Source organism: Ambystoma mexicanum, chromosome 4q (assembly GCF_040938575.1).
Source record: "Ambystoma mexicanum isolate Mex_15411 chromosome 4q, UKY_AmexF1_1, whole genome shotgun sequence".
In the NCBI taxonomy this organism is placed as follows: Eukaryota; Metazoa; Chordata; class Amphibia; order Caudata; family Ambystomatidae; genus Ambystoma; species Ambystoma mexicanum.
This window is the reverse complement of record NC_090928.1, coordinates 248,107,445-248,125,871: the sequence shown is the minus strand read 5'-3', so window position 1 is coordinate 248,125,871 and position 18,427 is coordinate 248,107,445. Positions and strand designations below refer to the sequence as shown.

Here is an 18,427-nt window from a genome sequence, read left to right as displayed (position 1 = left end):
AAAATTTTACATAGGAAGTTTTAAAAAAGAGAATGCTAGTATTATTTTTTTTTTTATGTTGCCTATCTATTTTATAAATAAAATTTTTTACTAGACCATGCCTTTAAACTCAGCCAAGTTGGTGGTGGGTAAAGTAGTAGTGGTTTGGCTTGTGGGAGGCTGTCTGGTAGGCCTGGTGGAAGTTTTGTTGTTAAGGAAGCGAGATCCTAGTCTCTCGTTTCTGATGCTCACAGGGCAGGGTATCAGAGGTGTGGGTGACGATGCAAATTGATGGATCCATTCCATTCTATTCTAGGTCATCCCAGATAGAGACTAGGGAAGCTTCTGTTCCCCTTAGTGGTCTGAAGCCTAATTGCGCTGGGTCTAGAAGGTTGTTGGCTTCAGCAAAATGGCCAAACTGTTCGTAAGCAGTGCGCTTGGCGATGAAACCCATCTTGGAGATAGGACGGTAGTTTTGGGGGAGGAGTGGGTCAAGAGTAGGTTTTTGGAGAATGTTACCTGCTCAGGTGGAGGTTAGTATTTTTTTAGCATTGAGGATGGGCATGGGTATTCAGGGGAGCCTGACAGGCGGCTGACTGCTACAAGCGAGTGTGTGATGGGAGAGAATGAGTCAAAAGAAAATTGTGATTGTGTGGGGTTATGAGTGGAGGTGGCGGGAAGAGATTTAGTTTAGCGATGATGGTGGTGTGTCTTTCGTTGGCGGCATTGTAGAAGTGGATCGAGAGGGTGTCGCATAGAGCTTGCAGTGGGCAGGCCTGAGCATGAGGGGGATTTTAATTCTGCTATGATTTTATTTAGTTCCTTTCTTGGGTTGCAAGCATTTTGGATTCGGTTCCCATAGAATGATTTCTTGCTTTTTCTGATTTCCGATCTGTAGATTCTGGTTGTCCTTGCTAGGGCGGTTTTGGTCTGGGCTGATGGGTCGGCTCTCCAGGCCCGTTCCAGGCGGTGCTTGAGAGCTTTTAGTGGTTTGAGATTGGGAGTGAACCACCTCACCGTTGGTCCAGATCTCTGTGAGGTAAGTTTTGACAGGGTGAAGGGCGTGAGAGCATTTATAAGCCAGAGGTCGAAGGAATCTATTGCTGGGGGTCCTCCCGCGAGGAAGAGTGAGTTGAGGGAGTTGCAGAGTGAGCATTCCAGATCTGGGGTGATTACCACTTTGTTCCATGATGGGAAAGTAGAGAGGTGGGTTGATTGCACCGAGGGTGTTCTCTACTGTGGAAGGGAGTGGAGGGGTGGTGTTTCAGGTTGAGTGGTACCAGACTGTCTGTGAGTGACATGGTCATAGTGTTTGATGGGGAGTCGAGCCATATGTTGAAGTCTCATAGGATGGTGAGGGTTGTGTGTAGGATGAGGTTGGCGGCCAGTACTTCACCAAATGTGACTGCGAAGTTTGTTATAGCCGGGGGGCCTGTAGATGAGTAGGAAGCTGTGTGAGGTGGAGGGTTCGAGTTGGAGTTTTACCAGGAGGGGTTCGTAGTCTGTGGTGCTGGTGGAGGTGTCCTTGGTTATTAGTTTGAATTGGTCTTTGTGTAGTATTACAAGCCCTCCTCCCCTTTGTGATCTGTTCCGGACGGTGAGAATGTAGCCAGTTGCGAAGGTCTCGTGCCTGATGGGTTCGTAGTCATCAGAGAACCAGGTCTTAGTAATGAATAGGGTGTCTGGGTTTTCTTCTGTGATGAGGTCATGGATGTGGAGTTTATTTTTGGAAACTGGCCTGCTTTGATGAGGGTGCAAGATATTTGGTGGGATGCCTTTGTGGGTAGAGGGTGGGTAGAGTTGTGCGAGACCGCGGGGTCTGATGAGGGGACTGGCAATGTGAGGAGAGTAACAAGGTGGGTGGTGGAATGTGGAGATGAGGGAGCAATTGGAGTGGGAGGACAGGGGGCAGAGGAGAAGAGAGCTAGGACAGGGTTGGGTGAGGGCGGTGAGGTTTCGCTCCTGTACTGCGGTGGCAGTGGTTGTGAACTGGGTCGGAGGATGGGCAATGCTATGGGGGCATTAGGTGCCTGTAGTCTCGCCCTTTCCTTGCATTATGAGTGGTCATGAGTGTGTGGGAGAGAGTGGGTGGTTCTCTGGTGATAGGAGTATTGGCTAGCACTTCTCTTGCTGTGCGAAGGCTGGGGAAGTGGGAGTTAGGGGTGATGTGTAGTTGATTGGCGAAAGTGTGAGCAGGAGGTGTCGGGGGTTGTTTGTTGGCACGGTTGGAGTGCAATGGGCATATTAGGTGTCTCGCTGCATTCTCTGGTGTGTTCCGTGGGACAAAGTTCTCTAATCCGACTCTCCATCTTGCCTCTCTTAGTTGCGCAGAGCGGGATCTACGGGTGGGGGAGAGTGAGACAGGCTGAGGCGGGTTGGTGTGGTGAGGGCAGGGAAAAGGAGGAGGTGAGGGATGCGCATTGAAGGTGTGCTGTGGAAGGGGGTTGGGGCTGTGAGATGGCGGAGGTAGGGAGTGGCTTTGGTGGGTCTCAATGGGCCTAGTGGTGCGCCAGCTTGCTGCTCTGTTGTGGCCTGTGAGTGACATGGCACCTAGTTGACTGTGTTACGTGGTTGAGGCCTAAGTTTAAAATGTAGTTCGGGTACAAGATAGAGTATAACTAGTTTTGAGTACAAGAAAGAACACAGCTAGATTTGAGTGTTCCGTATAGTGGGAGGGATTGGCCTATGTTTCACAATGCAGTTTGAGTACAAGATAAAACAAAACTATATTTGGGAGTCCTGTATAGTGGTAGAGAGGCTTACCTTTCACAATGCAGCTTGAGTACAAGGTAATGCACAACTAGATTTGATAAAACAACTAGATTTGAGAGTCCTGTATAGTGGAAGAGAGGCCCAGGTCTCACAGTGCAGTTTGGGCACAAGATAAAACACAACTAGATTTGAGAGTCCTGTACTGTGGGAGAAAGGCCTACCTAGACGAAGGTGAGCCTTGTTTTAATCCTGAGCTAGACAAATATGTGATAGAGGTGGTGACAGCATCTAATAATAACAACGGCGCGAAGCTAAATAAAGAGCCATCTTTATTAACATTAAAAGCTATCCCTATCATAGCAATAGCGTTGAGTGCACTGGCCAAGAATTCTGTACAAGTCGAAGTTCATTCTCGGACACAAAGCACTCTGACAGATATATGGAATGCCAAAACTAATAACAGTGATAAAAAAGAGGCAGACGGAATCTTACCTGTAAGAACAACCAATAATGATTTGTTGGCTGAAACTAAATCTGATAAAGCTCTGCAATTGCATTTAATTTTCAAAGACCACAATCAACCACCACTGAATAGATTAGCGGTCTTGAATATTTTTCATTCAATTGTTCCATTAAGGGCCTTAGCCACTCTGGATATCAAAATAGTAGATCAGGTGGAAGCATTGGGTGAGTTTACCACAAATGTCTGTTTTAATTCAGACTCGTCTTTAAACTATGTTATGCAATATGAAGTAGATCTATTAAGATTAGGTTACACTTACGCAAGTTGCGGTTCCAACTATAATACCCATAGTTAGCAGTGTGGGGAACTCTAAAAACTGAGATTCAGGGGGAATGATGAATAGTGGAGATAAGAATCTGTTACCCCCAGAGCCACCGAGTAAGGACCCTGTTGCAAACAACCAAGCAATAACAGAGAATGGCTCTTGGCAGTGGCTCCCTGTAGCATTTAAGCAACATTTTATGATGAGGAAAAGTTGAGATGATTTATTGCTCACGTGGAATACGAGGGGGTCATACTCATCTGTTTGCAGAGGATGGGTTGGTACCTATGTTAGACAGTTTCTTGTTTGTTGCCTTGCAAGAAGCTTGGTTAATGGACAATGTTTTATTTGATGGGCGCGGCACAGTACATAAGATTGCTATCCAAGGGAAAAAGGGCTTCCAAAAGGCGGGCTGTTAATAACAGTGAAACTCCCTTGGGTAGCACAAATGCTAAAAGAATTTACCCCAAATATCTTGGCAGCTAAGCCATTATATCAAAAGGGTGTCATAATTATATGACGCTCCCAATATGGTGAATACAAGAGAGAATGTAAGAGTTGTGAGTTCTATACTTGATAACTATAATCACAAATATCCAATATGGATGGAGATCTAAATGCAACGATCAGCCCAAGGTCAACAATTGGGTTTCGGGCCACAATGAAAGTATCCTCACCTATCTTTAAGAAGGTAAACAAGAGGCAAGGAAAACAGTGGCACAGCGTTTTGGTCACCCATGGGTTTACTATGCTTAATGGTAGTACACTGAGTGACTCACACATGGCAGGAACAAGGGTGGCGGGTATATCCGCCTCGATCTTAGACTATGTGTTAGTCAGCAATAAAGGTATTGGAAACATAAGAGATATGGGCTTAGTATATAGAGAAGAGAACGATCATCTGCCGCTATGCACTCATTTGATTTTGGCGACTAGCAATAGTCTAACAGATGACTATGACCAAAATGGCCACATTTATGTCAATGAGGGACAGAATCACATACAATGGCATGCTACAAATTTGGATCATGCTAATTTAGTTGTTAAGGCATTACTCCCAAAATGTATAGCCAAAGGGCAATCTCTTGCAACCATGTCGGGTGAAACGTTGGTAATGCAATTCTCTGACATGATGGAGGAGATTAAAAAACAAGTGAAGGAGAATCGTGCTTACAAGTTATGCTATTGAACGATCAAATAAAGGTGTATCCAACAGTAGATACAAAGATAAGGTAATTAGTACTGCTAATAAAAGGGTACGTTGTGAAATAGCTGAAGTTGTCTCTTGCACAAGGAGAGGGCATGATGCTGCCTTAATCACGGCTAGAGTGAAATCCATCAAGAATGGATACAGTTGTTGGTTAAGACAGTACCAATTGAATCGCGAGAGCGATGGCAGGAGATTGCCTCATTGCCATATTCAACAATTCTTCTAAGATCTGGGACGTAATCTGCAATACTAAAAAATATTTGTAACCATAAATTGTATCTAGGAAGAGTCTTGGTGTGCCCACATCAAATCAACCTTAGGCCAAACAGAAAATATTGAAAAGGGATACCCACTACCTACAGAGAGAGGGTTCTGTAGAGTATCCGTCTTGGATATAACATCAATCATAGAACAGTTTAAGAACTCTAGAGCGGCAGGGCCTGATGGCACTTGTAACAAACTTCTCAAATTAGAGCCTGATCTGTGGGCCTCTACATTGGATATGCTGTTTACTGAAATAGGTTCCTAGATTGTATCCCAAAATCATGGACTGTGAGTCCCATATTAACCGTGTATAAAAAGGGATCATGGGCTGGCCCCAAGAACTTTTGAATGTTGGCAATGCTTGACATAACGTCAAAAATTCTTGCCCGAGTGCTACTAATAGAATTAAATGATTGGATACTAAGCAACAACATTCTGACGGTTAATCAGATTGGTTTCAGATCAAGATCCAGTACAATCCACAATCTCACTGTATTAATATCAGGCATCGGATATGCATGGAAACGCAGACGATTGAATGTATATTGTGATTTAATCGACTTCTCGGCCGCCTTCGATTCCGTTCTTAGGAATTGTCTGTGGATTAAGCTGAATCCATCGAACATTCCCTAAGGCCTACTTAAAAGGCTAATGTTACTTTATTCAGATACCTCTGTGCGGATACGATTGGATGCCAGAGGGAAATTGTCGGCTATTATACCGACAAGTTGTGGTGTAAAACAGGGTTGCATAGTGGTAGCAACCCTGTTTAACTTATATCTAGCTGACATACAACATGCTTTTGAGAATTTGACGACTTGTCCAATGAAATGGGCGCGTCGTACATGGGATGGTTAGCATACGCGGACGACCTACTATTGCTAAATCACACGCCATCGGGCCTACAGAGGCTGCTAGAAGCATTGGCTGACTACTCTAAAATAAATGGGTTGAATATTAATATAGAGAAGAGTAAATAACGGTCTTCATAGTAGTGAAAAGCCCTAAAGATTATGTGTGGTCTATGAACAAAGTAAACCTTGAACAGGTCACCAGCTATACATATTTGGGGATCTTGATAGACAGCAAGTTAACTTGGGAAAGTCAATGGTTATCAATAAAACCTGTTGCCTTATGCCAGCCAAGGCAATCTGCGCCTTTATAGGCAGGAATATGGGATATTCTGCACAGGCTGTCTTGTTGAAGTATACAGCAAAAGTAAGAGCCTTGCTGATGTATGTAATTGAGATATGGGGACATAAATACTTATCTTGCTTAATAAAGCTTGAGGCAATTATACTTCGAAAATTGATGCATCTTTTCACCACCATATGAGTTGAATATTTATACTTCGAGTTTAATATGAAATGTATACGAGCTGACTATATAAGCACATCAGTTATGTGCTTTGGCAATCTAACTAAATTGGATAATGGAACAATTGTTGTATCAAACATGCAAGCTTTTTTGTTAATAGATAAATGTATAACGATGGGGACACTGGGACTCATGAAATCTATGCACAGAAAATGGGTTTCCACAAAAACCTAGTGCTGCTACCTTTGTTCAGGTAAAGGGTTGGCTCAAAAGAAAATTGGCAGAACACATTAATGAGCATCATACAGTGGCGCTTGCAACCAAAGCACATAGCAGTGACTTTTGACATCATCTCATTCACTGTCAGACAGTGCCCAAATTAAAGCTTACCCCAGTCCCATGGTATTTCAATCTTACTTCATAATGAAGTTTAATAACTCAGAGGCATTGAAGACTAAAGGGTCACGTCTAGGTCTGTGTCGTGAAATGAGACAATGTCGTCTATGTAGCTGCAAAGTTATAGAGTCTCTCTACCATTTAGTGATGTGCTGCGAAAGTCTCCTAGAGCTGCGAATTAGGTTTTTTAAATCATATGACAATATGACTGACATTTGTACTGTATCAATGTTGTGGCAACATTTTATGAAAGGTGATGATTGTAATCTCATCTATTAAAAGATTAGGCTTTTTGTTAATCTTTGAATAAGGTAAATGAATGAGAACAATGCTTACAAGTCAATATGCAGTCTAAATATTATATCTGGATTGTGTTTATGTATATGTTGTTGTTATTTCTTGTACATACAACGTCTGATGGCTATAAGTATATTAAATAAACAAAGTGAAGCCTACCTTTCACAATGCAGTTTGAGCACAAGGTAATACACAGCTAGATTTGAGAATACAACTAGATTAGAGCTTCCTGTATCGTGATAGATAGGCCTACGTCTTCACAATGCAGTTTGAGTACAAGGTAATACACAACTAGATTTGAGAACACAATTAGATAAAAGTTAACACATATCATAGATGCTCTTTGCACCAGCGGTTAGCTTAGCGATCTCCAAAAGAGCCACATACATAGCAAATGATGAAGCCGAGTAAGGAGCACTTGTCATCCTCGATTTGGACTTCTTTATTTTGTGGTCCCCGATAAAGTAGTCTTTATTTTGCTCCAAGACATTGTGTCAGGCAACATTGGTTTGGATGTGCCACTAAAGCATTTGCACTAATATCAACCCCTTTGTCAATGATGCATTCTCAAAGCATTTAGGTCGCACTGCTATGAAAATCTCAATTTTCTTACTTAATAATTATGTGATTGGAATTCTGGCTCGTAGGTCAGTAATTCTGATTCACAATATTTTCCAGATCAGAGGCGCTACATTTGTTATTTTTTGTTGTTTTTTTATTAGTGCATTTGGTAGAACATTGTCAACCTTTCACACTTCATAATACAGTAACATATTAAAAACATACTGCATAATACAACAAAACATTAGAAAACAATGATTCACTTTTCCCAATACACTCAAAATTATGCAATCATGATTACTTCCTCAGGCCCCGTTTTCTGTTAAGAAATGAAGCATTCAATTCATCACTTCATTACATGGCATTTGCTTAAAATTATGGACTTAAAATCTAAAATTTGATTCATTCCATTTCATTTAGTTAAATCATTGAATTAAAAGATATTCAACTTAATCAGTGCTTTTTGCCAAATGTGAAAAAGCATCCGAGGCTGTCACCAGGGATTCAGCTGCCAAAATCATGGCCCAAAATTGGTCTGTTGCCACAAGCCTCAACTTCATGTAACCGTTCTTGTATTCCTCCTCCAGTCCTGCACAGTTAGTAAGGATATGCCTTTGTGTCTCAACATAATTCCCACACAGTCTGCACAGCCGAGATTCCCTTGGTATTCCAAGCCACACTGGGAGAAGGCTTAGTTGCATAGCGATTATAAGGCACTACACTATGCTATGATGTGAGTAGGTTCCAGGGTAATTTGATATACTTCTGTGTTAATCCATCAATAATGCAAATATCGTGTTGCCAAGGGTTGATCGGCTGTAAATGTGCCAGTAATCCTATATCCAACAGGTGCGTCATATCACAGATTTTCTCATCTCTCAACGGCAGAAAGCGACAATGCTCGTATGTATCAGTCCGCTGATCGCAGGTGTTTGATAGAAAGCACTAGTGAGCAATCCAGAATTGGAAAAGAGGAGGTGGTTAGAATAAATGAAAATAGATTTGACTTGGATTTGTTGTTTTTAGGAGGGCCAACTGTCCATCAAGGCAAGCGTAATCTGTTATCACGTGTATTGTTTTTGTGTGAATGCTGGAATGCCGAATGAAACCCTGTGGAGGCCCCCAGGCAGTGGAATTGTCTCCCACCCTCGTAAATTTTCTGCACTGCTTTATTTTGATCTGTTGTCGTTGGGCCCCTAAAAGGAGTGGGGCCCGTAGGCCAGTGCCTACTTGGCCTAATGGATAGCCCGGCACTGCTGGATTGTATAATTCACACAGCTTTCAAGCGATTTCTATTCCATCAAGCCTTCACATGCAGGCCATATCTAGCTCCCGGGTCCACCCAGGTTAAGAGGCTGAGCAAGAATGGAAGGATATGGTTAGAAAAGAGTCACCGAACCAAAGCCCTTCCAGGATCTGTGACAAATGAAAAATGAAGCTAAGAGAGTGATAATGTTATTAGGGTATACATTGAGTACATGCCTACCTTTGGAAAACAATGGCATGCTTCACAAGTCATAGGGGTAAGTACATGGTGAGGGAAGCAGATCGCAAGGGATCCATACAGTGGAGCAGTGAGCTTACAACGGGAGATGGGGAGAGAGAGTAGTTTGGCAGCAAGGAATCTATAAGCCACCAGGGGAAGAAACGGGCGCCAAGAAGCAGATCATCATCGCCCAGTCTCACGTTAGGTGGGGACTGGAGTGGGTGTGGAGTTGGCGTTGAGGAGGAGCCATTCCTTGAAGTGTAGGTTCTGGTGCTCCGTCCTGAAATGTTGAAGTGAGAGGGGCGAGTCTAGATAAACTAGAATTGTTAAAAGTGGACTTGAAAGTGAAAAAATTAAAATAATGGTTAAAAAATGATGAAAAAGAGAATGCTTGTGTGCTCGGTGCTGGTGAGCTGTGTAGGATTTAGGCTAAGAGTAAATTGAGAGTGAGTGAGTGTGTATCCAGTGTAATGAACTTGGAAATGTCAGTGCTTGAGGATTTGTCGTGGGCGTGTTTATGACTCCACACGCTTCCTTTGTTAATGCAGGCAAATCGAAAGTGTCTGAAAATATCCACCTTTTAAAAAAATTTACCTCCCCCCATTCTGACACGGGAGTTCACCATTTTGAACAAGCGTGGATGTTGAATTGTGGCCAAAACTTGCAGCTGGGTGTATTTCTGGAAGTGATGCACATCTCCAGGCAGTTAATAGTGTTAAAGCCCAGTGGGGGTTGCAGGGCAAAGAATATTTGGGCATGTGTGCAGCAATTTTTCTAGAAACCTGTGCTTACTTTTTTTGACAGGTTATCTCAGTAAACATCCTTATTTTGGAGCTGTGATTGGACGTGTTGCCAACAGGATTGCAAAGGGGAAATTTACAGTAGACGGAAAGGAATATGAGTTGGCGATCAACAATGGACCTAACAGTATACATGGAGGATTGATCGGGTTTGACAAAGTAAGTAGATTTTTCTATACTAGTAGCCTTTAGTTTTGTTTTTTAGGAAATCGTACTGTTGACTACAGCCATTGCACCCATATGAGTTAGGCCATGGTCGATATCCTGGATTGGGCCACACTCTTAAATCTCTTACTGTCCAATGAAAGGAACCTAGATCCTTTTCCCAAAGGTGTAAACAAAAAGCAATCTATCCAATGTCCTTTCCATCGCAGGCTTCAAATTTTGCCACAAAGAAGCATCTTGTATCCGGTCCAACACCCTCAGTTGGACCGGCTACAAGATGTATCATCAAGCGCATTTCAGCCTAAAATCCAAGGCCATAGTGGTGAATCTTTTGATCTATATTTTCAAGTTAAGTCAACTTTATTCGGCAACAAGCCATAAAAGACAACAATAAAAGCAATACTGTCAAAAGAATAATACAGAGTGGTTACATATTTACAAATACAATACTATTATTAATTAAAAACGTTACCTAATAAATAACATCTTAATAGAATTAATATATGTTCATAAAAAAGAAAAAAAGATCAAAAACACATTTCATGAGAATTAGGGGGGAGGAAGAACCTTGCAGCCCCTACAAAGTATGCCTATTTTTTAACCAATGTCCTGAGAAGAGTCCTAATGACCATGAGCCATTTGTCTCATACACAACATCATGTATAGTGCACATTCAGATATTATTTAGGTAGTAAGCTCCCTAATGCAAGACCTCCATCTAATTCGTCTGCCATAGATTTCTTTCTTAGCACCCAGCTTCAATGGATATATTTTGCAGTTAGGGATACAGCATCCCTGTTGCCATTTTTTTTACAAAAGGTCATTGCATGAGCTGTCGAATGACTACCTACAGCTCGTAACATAGGAACAAGGTAGCGCTTATTCGGAGTAATTGGGCAAGGACAACATAAAATGAGTCAACGTCTCTTCAGTTAAACCACAGATGGGGCACTTGATCGTACCAATGTTACTCCATGTTAAGATGGATTTCTGAGCTCTGGCCTGGTGTGCAGAGTTTCAGAAGGCCAGCCTAGTTTCTTGGAACAGGGTAACCTTCTGGACAAGCCAGACCAATCAAGGTAGCATTGGCGGCGGTCAAGACTTGGTCTCAGGAGGGTTGAGGGTGACTGAAAGACCTCAATGAGCACACAGAGTAAAGGACAAATCACTCCCAGGCAGGTGTATCTGTATTACAAATAAGCACATTTATTCAAGGCATTTGAAATTCAACACACAGCAATTATCATTAGCAATACATCAAACCAACACAACACTACTATAATACATATACACAATCCCAAGTGGCCTAAAGAGAGAGAAGCACAGAATGGGTCCACAACCTAAAAGGGAAGGAAGCAAGCAGTACAAATAGTCTTTAGGCAGTTCTTCATAAAGTTAACCCTAACTTAGAGGCAGTGCAGTCCCTACGAAGAGAGGAGCCTAGCGCTCAATATACTTTAAAATGCTGGTGCACGCGTTAGTGCAGAAGGGTGAATACGGGGTCTCTTGCAGGGGCTGTAGCAGCTCAGGAAGGTGGGTAAGGCAATGAAGAACAAGTTCCCACTATCCGTGGAGGGTCTCCCCAAAAGGGCAGAACCGGTTCCAGGAGTTGGGAAAAGTTCAATAGCATAGGCCATCTGTGGAAAAGAGAGTGGCACTCGGGGGATACTCATGCGTAAAAATGGATGATGCACTAGGGGCCACCAGTAAGGGTTGCAGGTACTCACCGTCCCCTGGTGCACTCCGGAACAAACTTCGGCAGTCGAGTTCACGTCGGTTGCAGGTTCAAAAGCGGCAGTTGTGCAGCTCTGTGGCTTTCAGTTACAGCGATGATTCCCTGGCGGGACAGTGGCAATTTCTCCGCTCCTGTTGGATGGATCAGGCCAGTTTCACTCTAGCAGGCTTTAGGAGTTAGAGGGGCACAGCAGAAAGGCACCTGCGAAGTTCGTCGCCATGGCTGGGCCACACGGTAACCGTGTGTACTCCGGTTCGGGTACTCTCTCTTTATTCCAGACCTGGGAATGGCAAATGTATGGAATTCGGTGTGAGTGCCTTGAACACAGAGCTTGCGATGTACCAAGTTTCAAGGGTCTCCTCGAAATGGCGGGGTGTCAGAGCAAAGGTCCTGCACAAGCTGGTCAGCCCACTGGTTGGCCGAGGGACACTTCCGAGAAGGCTTACTTGCAGGGTTTGATGACGGTGCCGAGAATAGTTGGTCCCACCATACTAATGGGTCAAAACGTCTTCGCAGACCACCTATTTCGATCAGATGCAGAGATGTCCAGCAGGACGACAGCGGGCTCAGGATGTCAAACCTTCCAGCGGTTCCTCGACTCGGCTTCTTAGTTTCAGGATACTTGGATCCTATCCTAGGTTCAGTGAGAATGCAAGAAATCAACTTGGTGCAGGTCTTTGGGACCTTCTCTTATCCAGAATCTCCTTCACGCCAAAACGAAGAGGACCCAATGGGAGATCTGCTCACATACAGGCACACCAGATGTGGACCAATCATGGACCACAGTGGTCCCAGTCATTCACAGCACACCAGACTCTCTGGCACCCACGATATGTATTAGAACTAGACAGTCCAACCCACATCATGGAAGCACACCCAAAAGCATGCAGAAGCCCAAGAAAGCTTGGCGTTTCACGGGATAATGCATGCCCAAATAAGGACTGACCCGGGTCGGCTCGACCTGGGGAAGGCAAAGGGGCATGATGGCCAAAGGACAGGACAAAGAACCTTGTGGCATTGGCCCTTTTGGAGCCTGCCCACCCTCCTATGCCAAACGCGGTAAGCGCGGTTTGCATGGCAAGAAAGGGTTAAAAATATGCGAAACGATAATCTGCCACCAACTCTGTCCAAGGCACATCTGCAGTTCTAGGGCCTTTGGAAACGAAAGGAAGACCCAGCCACACTGTACTGTAAGGTACATTGTCCACTTGTAACATGTTTTAGAAAAGTTACAACATTGGAAAGGACTAAGGGAAACAAAGTCTCCCAGTACTGACTGTCTTTAAGGGCATGTCAGTTTCCCCATAACAAGGTGAGTGAAACCCCAGAGGAGTGCAACTGAAGGATGTGCTTCACTGGTAAAGTCAGACTATGGTGCTTAAACGGCAGCAAAATGTTGGGGGCTACACAACTGGAGGGAAAACTTCACATAAATGGGAATCCTTCCTAACCCTCAATGATGTGATAAATGCACTAACTTGGAGGGTACCCATCCTGAGGCTCACAAATAATGCACATGCATACGGTGGAGTAAGAGTATCAAGAAAATTCTCAAAGCCCAATTCAGGTTTGGACTGCAGGTAATCAAATCCCAGTCTAATGCTTCCACAGTCTTCCACCATGTTTGCACTTGTCATTGCAGCGATGGCTCCATTGATCTTAAAGACTGTCATGTTGTCAACCTATTTACCCTAGAGGGATTGCACCACAACAAGGAGTTATTCAAAGTGCTCAGGGTTGTTTTCACATTTTTGACCCAGGGGAGGTTCATGTCCCCATCGCGGGTGAACACATGAGCCAGTGCTTCACAGTATTTTTCCAAACCCTGTATGTGACAAAGTCTCAACCAGTATAAAAGTGGCTTATAGGCAACACCTTCTCCAATCGGAGAGACATCAGTTTCCAGGCAAATAAGCGTGTTAGGAGAACATTGTGGTAACATCACCAGGTTTTTTAGTAGGAATTTGTTTTCTTACAGTCCAATCTGTGGTGTTAACATATTCCCAGATTTCTGCCCCAAACAAAGAGGACGTAAGAGCTTGTTTTTAAAACTCTCAAGGGCAGGCGACACGGCTCCTTTAGCATGTCTATTAAAGAAGCTCTTCACTGATCGCTATATTTCTCTAGGGTGGTTCCTGCTTTATCCAACTGTGCAGACCAGAAACCATTCTCATGAAATCTTACCCCTAGATAATCATAGAAGGCTACTTCTTCAAGTACGTGATCCCCTGCTCTCATGTCTATCTTTGCTTGTTCTGCCAATCTGTGCTTGAACACCATAGACTTCATTTTTACCTATGCTCAGGAACGATGCCATGGTGGTTTTCAGACGTTGCAGCGATATGGCTAACAATATGGCATCGTCCACGAAAGAAAAATGATGCAGGGTATTTCTGATGTACCATTTTTGGTGGGTCCAGACAACCATTTAATAATGCAAGAATAACTTCCTGCATATATATCAAAAAGAGGAGGGGGCAAGCACAGTGTAACAGAAAAAGGTTCTGTGACCTCCCTGGCTAGACTGTAATGAACTATCGTTTTATTCTCCGTTTACAGGCTTCCCAGATCAACTCACAGGTAACCCCATTAAAGGCTGTTTTAAGATCCACGAAAACTGTATATTTTTGAATTAATAAGTACAAACGAAAACTTTGGTCTAGTGTACTCCTACCCTGCTGGAACCCAGCTTGCAGGGTGTGAATTAGGTCGCCCTCATCGGCCCAATGATGGATATGTCTCAAGATTACCTTCGCAAAGGTTTTCTCCGAACTATCCAGTAACAATATTGGGCGATAATTAATTGGTCGGTTGGTCTCATCCCCCCTTTTTATAAATAGGTATAATCTCTGCAAACCACCAAGAGGCCAGAGACCGTCTTAATCTTAATGCATGCATTGAAAAGTTTACACAGAGCTCGGGCCCAGACTGCCATTTCGTTCTTAAGGATGTTGATGGGAAACCTTTCCGGGTATGGGGCTTTACCACCTTTCTGTGACAAAATGGCTTCATAGACCTCTGTCACTTCAATCTGAAATATGTGCTCCTAAATTAACAATACTGGGCTAGAACAAACATCCAGCCCGCCTGGAGAAATGGCAGTGCCAAACATCTGGGGTGATACTACAATGGAGCGCTACTTCCCCCTTAACCTCAGCCCCACTAACCAATTCCCGGAATGCAGCACTATCATGGGTTTCATAGGCTCCCAATAAACGGGTCCGTTCTGACCTTATATGAGCATCTTTCTTCACTTTTATAGTTCTTTTGTAGTTTGCTCTGCAGGTTCGCATTAATCCTTTATATTGGTGATTGATTGATTCTTTATGATCACTTTCATCTCTGTCCTTGAGCCTTTTGTGTTAAAAAATCTGAAAGATAAAAACATACAGGAAAAATATAAAATAAAGACCCCACAAAAAAACCTCCAATCTTTCACATAGAAAATCTAAAACCACCATAAAAACAGATAGGTTATCACACTTGAATGGCAAACCTGTCCTCGAAAATTCGATCTCACAGCCCCGCGTAGTTGAAGCTACTGCCATGTGGGGCAGAGGTGGTTCCTCACAGCCCCGCGTAGTTGATGCTACTGCCATGTGGGGCAGAGGTGGTTCCTTACAGCCCCGCGTAGTTGATGCTACTGCCATGTGAGGCAGAGGTGGTTCCTCACAGCCCCGCGCAGTTGATGCTACTGCCATGTGGGGCAGAGGTGGTTCCTCACAGCCCCGCGTAGTTGATGCTACTGCCATGTGGGGCAGAGGTGGTTCATAGAACAAACGCCCAGTGGATTTATGCACTGGCCCCTGTCTGGAGAGTATCATTATCTTCACACTTTTTCAGACTAAGTGTGTGGCAATATAGTATTTATCCTTACATTTTAAGGGTTGCAGATGTGTTCAGGGTCCTTGGAAGTAATCCATATTACATGTGGGGCTAAAAGAGAATGAACGGCAGTAGAATGTGTATCGAACTGTGATTATAGGCAGTAGTTTGAATAGATTATGCTATTGTGCATGTGACGCTACACAATCATTGTAGGTACTATTTCACTGCTGTGAAGTATATTATACACATTTTAAAATGTTTAGGTACAGTAAATATCCAAATAAAAATTACCCTACTGAATATATTGTGGTCTATCGAAAGTGGAATGATATACATAAGAGTGTGTATTTGTTTTATTTTTACTGTATTTTATTTTTTGAAGAGCATGCCGTACGTTGATGAAAATAAAACCTTAGTTGTAACATGCACACAATAGTCTATGGCCCATGATGCAATCCCAAACCTTACATGGCTTGGGGAGTGGTCATTTGTTTCCCCCTATGCTGGATGCACATGATCCATTTAGCTGCACTGCAATGTGGTTTAGTTGCAAGAATCATGCCACAGCACTTTGAAGTTATGGAAATCCAGTAGTTTTTGCACAGCAGTGGCACTAAATAGGCTCCTCCCTGCATCATTTCAAGCTTTGCACACATCTGAAATTGTGTGCCCTCCCCCAATGTTTCCCAAGCTGGCTGCTCCCCTGTTTTGAAAAGCATTGTATTAGACACAGCATACGGGCGAAACCTCCCATCAGCGTTGCAATTCATTGCTGATATAGAGAATGTCTGCTTCGTGGTCCACTGTAAATATCCCAAAGAACAGGGCCACACAGAACTCCCTTCACTGCACTGTCTGTAGGGAGGGAGGGATAGGGTGATTGGAAAAGGATCCCTCTTCTTGCGTCTTGAAACTAAATTAATGAATGTAACCTATTCTTTCCAGAAACTGTGGACCCCAGAGGTGCTGCCAAATGGCGTCCGCTTCTCCCTGGTGAGTGAAGATGGCGATGAAGGTTATCCCGGCGAGTTGAAAATGTGGGTGACGTACACACTTCATGGCGGCGAGCTAACCATCAACTACAGAGCGCAGACCACCAAGACCACGCCCATCAATCTAACCAACCACTCGTACTTCAACCTGGCGGGACATGTAAGAAAATGAATGCTCAATCTCTCTCTCTGTTTTGTTTGCCGTTTTCTGGTCACGGTTGGGCTCCCTCGCACTTGCTGGCTATCTACACATAGCAGAGCCGAATGGAGCTATTATGTGATTCAACCTTTCTTTATATATATATATATATATATATATATATATATATATATATATATATAGAGGGGGAGAGAGAGGGGGAGAGAGAGGGGGGGAGAGAGAGAGGGGGAGAGAGAGGGGGAGAGAGAGGGGGAGAGAGAGAGAGAGAGAGAAAAAAAAAAAGAAAAACACCTCCCCCATGCTTAACATGAGAGCCGGGGTCACATTTGTTTGATGAGTCTCACCGGTCTCCTCACTGTCCTGTGTGGTCTGCTTGGAGACTCCCTCGGTAATCATTTCTGATGTCTCTTGATCTTCGGGATAGTCTTTTGAAGAACGACGCATTCCGTGTTATCTCATTTGGTTCTCCTGTCGCGGTTATCATGGGTCCCTTTACAGCCGTAATAATTCGAGGCTCCGGGTCGTAGCGGGTGTCTGTTTTCCTCCTCTGGTTTTGTCGCACTAGGACTGTCTGCCCCACTTCGAGCTGGGGTTCCTTTGCATTCCTCTTTTTGTCACCCCATTCTTTGGCTTTACTTTTCTTTCCCTTATGGCTGCATCTTCTTCTGGTGTGTAGTCTTCCCATTGAGGGAGGCGTGTTCGGGGTCTGTATCTCACCATTAGTTCTGCTGGTGTTTTCCCCGTTGCATCATGTGGTGTGTTTCTGTAGCTCCTGAGAATGCCCCAGATAGCTTGTGAGTGTGATACTTGCTCAGCTAGGGCTTTCTGCCTGGTTAGTTTCATAGTGGCCATGAATCGTTCCACCATTCCGTTGGCTTGGGGCCAGAAAGGGGTAACTTTTTGGTGATGGAAGCCAAGATGGTCTGCAAATCTGGCAAACTTGTGTCCCTGGAATGGAGAACCATTGTCTGTCTTGACGGTGTTGGTGATGCCCCATTCGCTGAAAAGCTCATCTACGATGGGCGCTGTCTCTCAGAATGATGTTGACGGTGTTCATTTGATGAATGGAAATCTTGAGTACTCGTCGATGGTCACGAGCAGGTAGCCTCCTTCCTCCAGGGGCCCGTAGAAATCCATTGTAACCTTTTGCCAGGGTCTCTCTGGAAGTGTTGTCGGCTGCATGGGGTTTGGGGATGACTTCTACGCCGCTATTTGGCAGGGTCTGCAGTGTGCCAGCATGTCTTCCACTACGATGTCCATGTAAGGGAACCAAGTGTGGTTCCTTAGGCTCTTTTTCGTGTTGTCAATCCCTCTGTGGCCCCCGTGTGCTAACACCACTAGTGTTTTTTCTGTAGGTCTTTCGGGGCCACTAGTCTGTTTCCTTGTAGCAGTATGACTTGGTCAGTGGCCACTAGTTCTGAGTGTATCTTGGCTAGGCAGTTTAAGTCTTTCTTGCCTGTCACATCCCCTCCGTTTCTCCTTTCTTCCAATTCCCTCCATTTGTTTGTACAGTTGAGATGTATGGTGGTCCTGATCGTGGGGTCGGCTTTGCCTCTGGCTGTGAAGACTGTCGAGATAGTCGGTGGCATGGCATTGGAGGACAGGTATGAGATGTATTCTTCCGCCTCGTGAACTAGGGAGTTGTCACTTCCTGCCAGTGGGTGTCTTGACGGGTAGTCAGCCGGGTTGGCTTCTCCTCCTGGTTTGTGGATTATTTCGTAGTCATATTCTTGCAGTCTT

General features: G+C 44.0%; 1 protein-coding gene across 3 annotated transcripts in view; it reads left to right on the top strand.

The window, feature by feature from the left end:
• GALM (galactose mutarotase) overlaps nt 1-18,427 on the top strand; it is a 343,990-nt gene that overhangs the window by 94,243 nt on the left and 231,320 nt on the right. For all 3 annotated transcript variants that reach the window (XM_069607805.1, XM_069607807.1, XM_069607808.1), the window contains exons 3-4: nt 9,812-9,966; nt 16,481-16,687. In XM_069607805.1, the coding sequence (XP_069463906.1) occupies nt 9,812-9,966; nt 16,481-16,687 (362 nt within the window). The remainder of the gene's footprint in view (nt 1-9,811; nt 9,967-16,480; nt 16,688-18,427) is intronic.